The 10367-nt window shown below is 44.0% G+C and overlaps 1 protein-coding gene across 1 annotated transcript in view; it reads left to right on the forward strand.

The window, feature by feature from the left end:
• LOC135037057 (oocyte zinc finger protein XlCOF7.1-like) overlaps nucleotides 1-9063 on the forward strand; it is a 69035-nt gene extending 59972 nt beyond the window's left edge. Inside the window, exon 7 of the mRNA XM_063954508.1 lies at nucleotides 7340-9063. Within this exon, the coding sequence (XP_063810578.1) occupies nucleotides 7340-8253 (914 nt within the window). The 3' untranslated portion in view covers nucleotides 8254-9063. The remainder of the gene's footprint in view (nucleotides 1-7339) is intronic.
• Nucleotides 9064-10367: the final 1304 nt, after the last annotated feature.

Below are 10367 nucleotides of genomic sequence, written 5' to 3' on the forward strand. Positions count from 1 at the left end.
CCCATGACAACGGTAGATGTTTACTCCACAATGGATGGACAACTCCAGGTTTCAAAAACAAGCCTTAGACATGTTTACTTCGAAGCCCGAGACTTGTCCAAAGTCTTTCAAAATATTCAGAATAGCGTGTGGAGAGTGCTGGGGGTTAGATATATATGATAGAACATCGTCTGCAAAAGCCGAGAGACGCACCTCTGCAGAACCAATTTGAATTCCCTGGAATGAAGGTGAAGTTTGCAGGATTTGAAAGAGCGCGTCTATTGCCAAACTGAATAATAAAGGTGAGAGGGGGCAGCCTTGACGTGTTGCTCTCTGCATGTTTATTGAAGGGCCACGTAATCCATTAACAATTAAAGAGGTGGTAGGCGAGGAGTAAAGATAATGAAGCATTTGTATAAATGAAGGGGCGAATTCACACTTCTCAAGGACCCGACACAGATGAGACCAAACTACGGTGTCAAAAGCTTTGAGTATCTAAGCTTAGCAGCATACAATTAGGATTCAAGGAATTAGAAGCGACAAGAGCGGTTCGTATTGCCTTTACTGAGTGCAGACTTCAGACAAAGCATACCTGGTGATGAGTTACTAGCTCAGGGAGTATGCTCTTAAGCCTATTGGCCATGACTTTTGCAAATATTTAAAATTCAGTATTTAATAAGGAGATAGGTCTATATGCCCCCCACCGAGGCAGTGTCCTTGCCTGGTTTGCGAAATAGAGTTGTAAATGCGTGAGAAAATGAGGGATATGAGGGAGTGTTTGGGAAAAGTTTACCATAAAGTTCAAGAAGAGATGGGGTAATCTCATTTTGGAGGAGTTTGAAATATATCCCAGTGTGCCCATCCGGGCCGGGAGATTTGTGCGGTAACAGGTTATTAATCACCATCTCTAGCTCTCCTTCCATTATGTCTGCCAACAAAAAATCTTTCTGAGCCTGAGTGTGGGGAGATTTGCTTCATTCAAAAGTGTTGAATGTAAATCAGTATGAAAAGGTCTTGCGGCATATAGTTCAGCATAAAACTGAGTAAACTGTGAAAGTATCTCTGATGTCTTAAGGAGGACTCTACCAGATGTCGGATTCCTAATTGAGGAAATAAACGTACGTTTTTTCCAGGGTTTTGACATCATGGATAGCAGTTTTCCAGTTTTATTACCCCAATGATAAAAATAATGTTTTGTGTAATCCAAGCATTGAGTTGCCTGTGAGGTCAAAAAGGACTCTAGCGATTTTTTGTGTTTGTAGATATGAACCTAAAGTTGAGTCAGAAGGGCAGGTGACATAATCAGGAGAACTATGTGATACAGCTTCCTGTAATGTGTGATATTTGCTAGCATTATCCTCTTGTCATTTTGCTACATAACTGTGATTTGGCCCCGCATCACCGCCTTTGACGATTCCCAGAAAAGCACCCGGTCTTCCCAGTGCTCAATGTAATCATCCAAGAAGTTATTACAAGTATATATCAAGAAGCGCTTAAAATCTTCCGACTGAGCCAAGTAATCCGGAAATTGCCAAAAGCGGTCATTATGTAAATAGAATTAATGGGGGCATGATCAGATATTATAATATCTCCTATGTCTGTTGATGTAACCTGGGTCAGGAGTGAAGTATCTATCAAACAGTAATGGATACGCCATAGAGAGGTGTGTGCTGTAGCATGATGTGTAAACGTTCTATCTGCCATATTCAATAGACGCCAGGGGTCCCCTAAGTGGAGTGTGTCTTTTCCTGTATACAACGCCAACATTGTGACGTAATCCTAGCAGCAGGTGGGGATTTATCAATTGTTGGGTCATCAACCGTATTGAAATCACCTCCATTAATCAATGAATATATAGTACGGCTAGCCTGCCTTTGACTTAAGTCATGGAAAAACGTGCCTTGTCTAACATTGTGTGCATACACATTAACCAAAGTGTATCGGGTGCCTCCCAGCTCCAAATCCACCACCATATAACGACCATTAGGATCACACACAGAGTCTAATATGGTATACTGCAAATCTTTATGGAAAAGCGCAGCCACCCCACGTGACTTCGAGTGGTAAGACGCCGATATGCATTCCCCGATCCAAGAAGCCTGAAGAGTGGAGCCATCCCCCGCCACCCAGTGACTTTCCTGCAGGAAGATTACCTGAGAACGTAGCCTACGATTATGTGTAAGTACCTTTTTGTGTTTTATTGGGGAATTAAGGCCTCCCACATTTCAGCATAGCAAGGAAATATGCCTGTGCTGCCATCAGGTTTATCAGAGAATTTCCCAGGAGAAACTGGCCCATAGCATCCCCATGCGGCCCCACCCCCAGAAGTACCTTTTTTAACTTGTGGCTTTTGAATAAAAAGATTTATGAAATCGGGGCTGTCAGGCATGAGGGGCATAGAGAGAAGTGAGGGGGACATATTTCTTATGAATCTTCCCAACTAGAATCAAAGATCTACCATTGCAATCCACCCACTTATTTTCCAGGTGAAAGGGGCAGGATCTATTAGAAAGGATGGCTACACCACAGGAGATATAGCATGTTGGGTAGTTATTGGTAAACTGAGGGGGAGAGTGCAGTGGAACATGTGATTCCTGAATGGCCACCACCTCTGCCTTCTGGTCAGCAAAATATTTTAGTGCAAGACGTCTCTTATATTGAGAAATAAGACTCTTTACATTAAGACTCAAAAACTTCACCATAATAGAGAGATATCAGATCATGGTATGAAACCTCTAGGATCATCTGTAGGGTGTGTGCATACTTCAAAACTATCAAATAACAACAGAAACAAATAAAATAGGGAACAATAATGGAAGACAAACAGAAATAGCGTCCATAAAGGAGCTAAAGATTCCGTCACTAGTGTACCGTAACAGAAAGGTGGAAAAAGGAGGCAGTTGGGCCTAAAAAGGTGGCCCACTGACTACCCGAACTAGCCATACAAGAGTGCAAAATATAGCGTTATAGTAACAGTTGTAGGAAGAAATATAAATTATAGCATAACATAGTACTAGTCTTAATCTCAATATAACCAAAGGAGGTGAAGGCCAAGAACATGGCCTGATATCCAATTTAGGTGCTACCAACACAGTTATAAGGGCAGCAGGATATTAGATGAATTAGCCATGCTTTGCCTGAACACCCAAGCATTCTAGGAAGGTATAATGAAACATAACAGTGGAAAGAATGTCAGACCGTATAGCAATTAAATAGTACAGGAAATAAAAAAAAGATATGTTTTAAACTCATAACAAGAGCAAATAAACCTGGGCCAAAAATAGATCCATGCCCAGTAACTTAGTCCCAGTTGGCACATGTTACAGTAGGAAACATCTCTGAGTGTCTCTAACAGTCTTACTCCTTTACCATGTTATATTAATTTGAAACAGGAGACCACTCCTGCGGGATGGGTTTAGGTTAAGTGTCATGGAGGACAACAGGAATGTCCCACTTTCTCAGAATAGCAGGGCCATCCTCGGGTGAAGGTATCACTGTGAAGGCACCATTTTGCATCACAATAAGCTTAGTAGGAAAGCCCCATTTGTATTACACATTTACTTTGCATAAAGCTGTAGCATTTGGGTTGAACAGATGTCTTTTGGCCAGCGTCGCAGGAGAAAGATACGGAAATATCTGCAGATTATCCAGACACTCAGCCGTGGATGAGAAAGACAAAGCAGCCTGTAGAATGTCTTCTTTAACATGAAAAAAAGTGGACCCTGAGCAGAGTGTCCCTTGGTGCTTGGATAGGGGCCTGTTAGGACTTTGGGAGTGTATGTAGCCTTTCAATAAGGTCCGCGGCAGAAGCCTTTGGTGAAAGTTTCTGAATGAGGTCCGTGGCATAGTCCTAAAGCTCAGCATTTGTAACAGAATCCGGAATGCCCATTATTCTGATATTATTTCTCAGAGACCTGTCTTCTAAATCAATGACTTTATCACGAATGGAGACCATGTCTTCCTGAAGGGTGTCATGTGCTGAAATCAGATCATTGTGAGATGCAGGAATCTCTTTCATTTTAGTCTGTACGAGTGCCAATCTCACTGATATCGGACCTCAAAGCTTGAATATTAGAGTTAAGTTCTGAGGTTATTTCAGTCCTTATGTCACGATCCGGGTGACTGGTCATTTTCTACCAGTTAGGTGTCTCCTGAGATTGGCTCAGCGTGCCAGGCCCGGGTTATAACTATGTTTTGGTTACATTTCATTTTTATGTTACCTGCAGCGCCGGCTCAGCGGCCTTCTTAGTGTTTTCACCTGGCTTGGTCTGGCGTCCTTAGCCTTGTCGTGGCCGTCACGCTGCGCCCGTGATCCTGCCGCATGGAGACTGAGTGTGGCGTCCTCTGTTAACCACGGCCGCCACTGTCATCCCTGTGGCCGCTGTGCGTGTAGTGTGGAGTTTTCTGCCGTGGCTACCGCCACCGTTGTTGTTTGGCATATGGTTCTTTCCCCTTCAAACTCTGTCAATGGGTGCAGCCATGTTGGATCAAGTCACATGTCAGTCTTCTTACCAATCTGTAGCACTGCTGGTGCCTGCGTCAAGTTGTCAGCCAATGCCTGCTCATCAGTGGGTATAAATATCCTGTCCCAGCACCCAGGAAATTGACAGTGCTTCAATTGTCTTCACAGTGATTCCAGTGGTCAGCTTCATTAAAGACTCTCCTGTGTTATACTCTGCAGTACAGTCTGACTCCCCTGTGTCTATACTCTGCAGTACAGCCTGACTCCCCTGTGTCTATACTCTGCGGTGCAGTCTGCTTCTCCTGTGATAACTCTCTGCGGTGCAGTCTGCTTCTCCTGTGATAACTCTCTGCGCAGCAGCCTGCTTCTCCTGTGATAACTCTCTGCACATCAGCCTGCTTCTCCTGTGATAACTCTCTGCGCAGCAGCCTGCTTCTCCTGTGATAACTCTCTGCGGTGCAGCCTGCTTCTCCTGTGATAACTCTTTGCGGTGCAGCCTGCTTCTCCTGTGATAACTCTCTGCGGTGCAGCCTGCTTCTCCTGTGATAACTCTCTGCGGTGCAGCCTGCTTCTCCTGTGATAACTCTCTGCGGAGCAGCCTGCTTCTCCTGTGATAACTCTCTGCGGAGCAGCCTGCTTCTCCTGTGATAACCCTCTGCGGTGCAGCCTGCTTCTCCTGTGATAACTTTCTACGGTGCAGTCTGCTTCTCCTGTGATAACTCTCTGTAGTGCAGTCTGACTTTCCTACTATGGCACCCTGTGTCGGCAGAGTATATGCTTTGGCTAATAGTAGCTATTCTCCAGTGCAACTCTGTTCACATTTATTCAACACTACAGTTAAGTGCTATTCCTGCTATCTCTAGCATCATTCTCATATTCCTGTGATCTCTAACATCATTCTCATATTTCTTCAATGTTCTCAAGTATCATTAAACATCTTCACTACGTTTCAGGTTCTGGTCTCAAACCAGTTGAAGTCCAGAGACTCTTTTCACGTTTATTGTTTTGTTTCACCTTTCATGACTTTTATTATTAAATAAACACCTTAAAGTCACTTCCAGTTGTCGCGGTCACGCCTTCGGGCATTGGTGCTGCAGCTCCTGCACATGTCTAGGAGTCCCAATATACCTCCTAAGTTTCATTACCCATCAGCCCTTACAACTGAGGCTTCTCGCTACCAACACCACCCCTCAGTTGTGACACCTTAAATGTAAACAACAGATAATGTATAGAGCGTAGAGTAACAGGACCATCTAGAGCATCTTAAGACGTCTTCAGCCATTACAGCTGGGCTGTGCATTTACAAGAAGAAGCAGATGATGTTGTTGTAGCGGTCTCAGAAGGACCACCTGAATTCGAGGTACCAAAGAGATGGACAGGTGGGGCCGATTTGGTACCTTTTAACCTTTTTTGGAGGCATGGTAAGCTGGAAACAGCAGTAGTACGCTGTTAGGAGGTTACATCAAGATGACTTGGTTCAAAATGACATTCTTAGTCGGGGTGACGGGAGTATACGAGCCACAATTTCAAGTAAACATGGGGGGTAATTCCAAGTTGATCGCAGCAGGAAATTTTTTAGCAGTTGGGCAAAATGATGTGCACTGCAGGTGAGCCAGATATAACATGTGCAGAGAGAGTTAGATTTGGGTGGGTTATTTTGTTTCTGTGCAGGATAAATACTGGCTGCTTTATTTTTACACTGCAATTTAGATTGCAGATTAAACACACCACACCCAAATCTATCTCTCTCTGCACATGTTATATCTGCCTCCCCTGCAGTGCACATGGTTTTGCTCAGTTGTTATCGAAAATCCTGCTGCGATCAACTTGGAATTACCCCCATGATGTAATGCAAATTAAATAACACAGTAATGACTGAGAAATTCCACTAGAGGTCAGCGTGATCACAGAAGTGAAGTACTCGGCACAGAAAGACACGTGGTAAAATATAATCGTGAATAAATCCACAATATTTTATACTGGGAGGTTGTAATAAATTACGGTGTAATGAGCTGTACTCAGGCGATACTTGATACTGGGCTCTGCATGTAGACTGAGAGGAAGTTGAATATAAAGGCTTACCAGCGTATGAGCACACACATAAAGGAAAGCTACCTTACCAATGCTTCAGGAGTAACAATAACATCAGTGAGCTCATACGACTGATGTTATTGTTCATCTAGAATCTCCAATTCATACGATATGTTCCCCATCCATTGTTTTACATTGGTGCTGACATAGGACTTGGCGAGTGACTACATCTCCATTTATACTTCAGGGTTAGTTACCAGTACAAGAGAGAGATGTATCTAAGGGTGTGTACACACGGTGAGACCCCTGCTATGTTCGATTTTGATGATGCAATTGCCCTTGAACTCCCCCAGAGCCCAGATAGCACAGATTGTACAGATTTTGACTGTCTGTGCTTGAGATTTTGTCTATGTACGATTTTGACTAAGTGCCAATTTTGACTATACTTTGTACTAGATTGTACACTAGATAGTCAAGATTGACTTGCCTGCACAGTCTATCTAGCCTTACGATACCGACCCCACGGGAGCGCGCATCGGGATCGAATCTGTATCGCAAGCTGCCTAGCACCATGAGATATGCACTAACTTTTCATAATATTTTGATATATAGTCAAAATCTCACAGATTTATCTCACCATGTGTACACACCCTAAGTCTTATTATAATATTACATTTGTTATTGTGAATGTCCTCGGGAGGGTGGACACAATGATAGCCTGAGACACAATATTATAAAGCCTTCATTAAAAGTTATGTTTTATTATACACACATTTACAATTAAGTGTCCCAGAGAGTGGTCTTCTATTTGCAAGATTAATATTGTTACAGAAAATTTAACTTTTCCATAATATGTTTTATTTTCAGCAGATGGACACACAAGCAGGAATATCTCAGGAGGACATCTAATGTTATCCCCGAATTGTGAAATAAAAGATAATGACCGTACACAGGATTCTCCAGGAGATAACCCCATTACCCCAATTATACATCCAGCTCTATCAGCTGATCCCTCTGATCCTGGGAAATGTTCTCCTGATCACTCTGATATTGGTGCATCTGTTACAGCTCTGACAGTAGATACAGTGTTTCCCTGTTCTATAGATGCCAAATGTTTTACACAGAGCACAAACCTTATTACCCATCAACCAGCTAAGGCAGATGAGAGGCCATTTCCATGTTCTGAGTGTGGGAAATGTTTTACATGGAAATCAGCTCTTGTTAGACATCAGAGAAGTCACACAGGTGAGAATACATTTACATGTTCTGAGTGTGAGAAATGTTTTGCATGCAAATCAGCTCTTGTTACACATCAGAGAAGTCACACAGGTGAGAAGCCATTTAAATGTTCTGAGTGTGAGAAATGTTTTGCACAAAAACCAAATCTTGTTACACATCAGAGAATTCACACAGGTGAGAATCCATTTCCATGTTCGGAGTGTGGGAAATGTTTTTTACAGAATTCACAACTTGTTACACATCAGAGAATTCACACAGGTGAGAAGCCATTTTCTTGCTCTGAGTGTGGGAAATGTTTCGCACAGAAATCACAACTTGTTGCACATCAGAGAAGTCACACAGGTGAGAAGCCATTTTCTTGTTCTGAGTGTGGGAAATGTTTTACTCATAAATTTAAACTTGTTGCACATCAGAAAAGTTACACAGGTGAGAAGCCATTTACTTGCTCTGAGTGTGGGAAATGTTTTGCACAGAAATCAAAACTTGTTACACATCAGAGAAGTCACACAGGTGAGAAGCCATTTCCATGTTCTGAGAAATAAGCTCTTGTCGCACACAATAGACATCACTCAGGTTAGGAACCATTTTATTCTGGAGTATATTTATCATTGCCATGTAATGTTCTTCAAGGTTCTTATCTTATCTCCCATGCTTTTTGCAATATACATGCTACCACTGGGTGAAACAATCAGATGTCATGTCCTCGTTTACCACTGCTATGCTGATGACCTGTCTTTTGCTCCGGGTACTGAACAAAATACCAATCCTAAATGTCTAGCTGAGCTCCAGGTGTGGGTGATGCCAGTTGGCTGTGACTCAGTCCTGGTGAAACAGGTCCTTATGATAGAAGCTCACCAACAAAGGGCAGGGCTACAGCTCAGCTTTGCCTACCAACCAGACTTACACTTGGGGGTTCAGAGTTACAAAATGCTGATCATGTGCGGAATCTTGGTGTCCTGGATGGTGGAGTGACACTTAGACATCAGATAACAGCCACAATCAGATCCTCATCTGAGGAACATAGCCAGACTCAAGCACTTGATTCCCTCAGAAGAATGACCTACAGTCATACATGCATTTGTTTCATCACACATAGGCCTCTGTAATATCCTCTACCTGGGTCTCCCAGTAAAAAAATTGCACCACTTGTAGCTTGTACAGAATCCAGCAGCCAGGCTTTTAGCTAATCAGCCTGTTCCTGCCACAAAACGCCCATTCTCTGCTCCCTCCACTGGCTGCCTGTAAGATAGTGACTGTACTACATAATCTGCTTACTGACTCCCAGCCCTATGTGACCATGGTCCGTGGTACCAGAAGCAGCTTCTGCCTCCTTACTGCCCTGCTTGCTTTCTTCCATCTGCAGATGAAGGATTATTACCAGCAGTACCAAGAAACCCCATGCAGTACTGAGATGTCAGGGGGGAGACAGGATGGGTGGCACTATTGCTGTAGCGGGGGAGGCCGGAGGCATTGTCTGTGGGTATATTGTTCCCAAGCAGCACTGAGGTGGCAGAGGGAGGGAGGACGTGGCAGGAGGCAGTGTCTGTGTACTATTGCACCAATCAGCATTGAGGTGGCAGAGGGAGGACACAGGGCGGTGGCAGGAGGCAGTGTCTGCGAGCAATCTTGTCCTCAAGCAGCACTAAGGTGTCAGAGGGAGAGACAGGATGGGTGGCAGTAGTGGGGAGAGAGAGTGGGTGGCAGTAGTGATGGGAGACAGGGCTGGTGGCAGAAGTGGGGAGAGACAGGGTGGGTGGCAGTAGTACAGTAGCGGGGCTGCTATAGGCAGTGTCTATGTGGGTAATCTTGTCCCCAAACAGCACTGAGGTGTCAGAGGGGGAGACAGGGCGGTTTTTCACAGTGCAGTACCAGGGGCTGCTGGAGGCAGTAATGAGGTGTATGGGTCCCGCACAGAACCAGTTGATAATTAGGACTTAATGAGTATTATGCTTCCTTTTTCCTAATTAATCCCTTGAAGTCAGCCTAGAATGTAAGGAAGCAGGAAGGGGAACGGGGCTCGCTAATCTACCAGAACAGGAGTGGAGCCAGTGACGTATTTGCAGGTATTTGAAGAAATCCTGTTTTGGTATACCTGAATGGGTTTGTAGGCTAGAGAAGGTCACTAAACCTCCTTCCGAACAGAGATTCCTCAAATGCACAATCCCAGCCTCCATCCAAGCGTCTAGTACGAGATTAGGTATGACACATGCAAGTCGGCCGACGGCAGCTAAACAGTCGGGTCAGATGAAACTACAGCGTACCAAAGTTTCAAGGTGTTTCTAATCGCTTCCCCTGGGCCTTTCCATTTTGGGACGCTATGGATGGGAAGCATAAAAAGATCTCTCATGTCTATTGACCCGAGGAAAGACTGTTCGATGAGGACCCACGGTTTAGGGTTGTGCATATTGAATCAATCCCGGGCCTGACTAAGAACACAGGCAGTGTGGTTCGCTTCTAAATTAGGGTAAGCCACCCCTCCTACAGTCTTGGGTAACATCAAAACCTGTCTGGCAATGCGAGGTCTAGACCCCTTCCAGATATAGTGAGAAAATTTTTGTTAGCCCTTATATTAAGAGGTTTGGGAAAACTATGAGGGATAGCCCGAAACAGGTAGAGGAGTTTAGGAAGTAAGATCATCTTAGTTGCAGAGATACGT

This window comes from Pseudophryne corroboree, unplaced genomic scaffold (assembly GCF_028390025.1).
Source record: "Pseudophryne corroboree isolate aPseCor3 unplaced genomic scaffold, aPseCor3.hap2 scaffold_665, whole genome shotgun sequence".
In the NCBI taxonomy this organism is placed as follows: Eukaryota; Metazoa; Chordata; class Amphibia; order Anura; family Myobatrachidae; genus Pseudophryne; species Pseudophryne corroboree.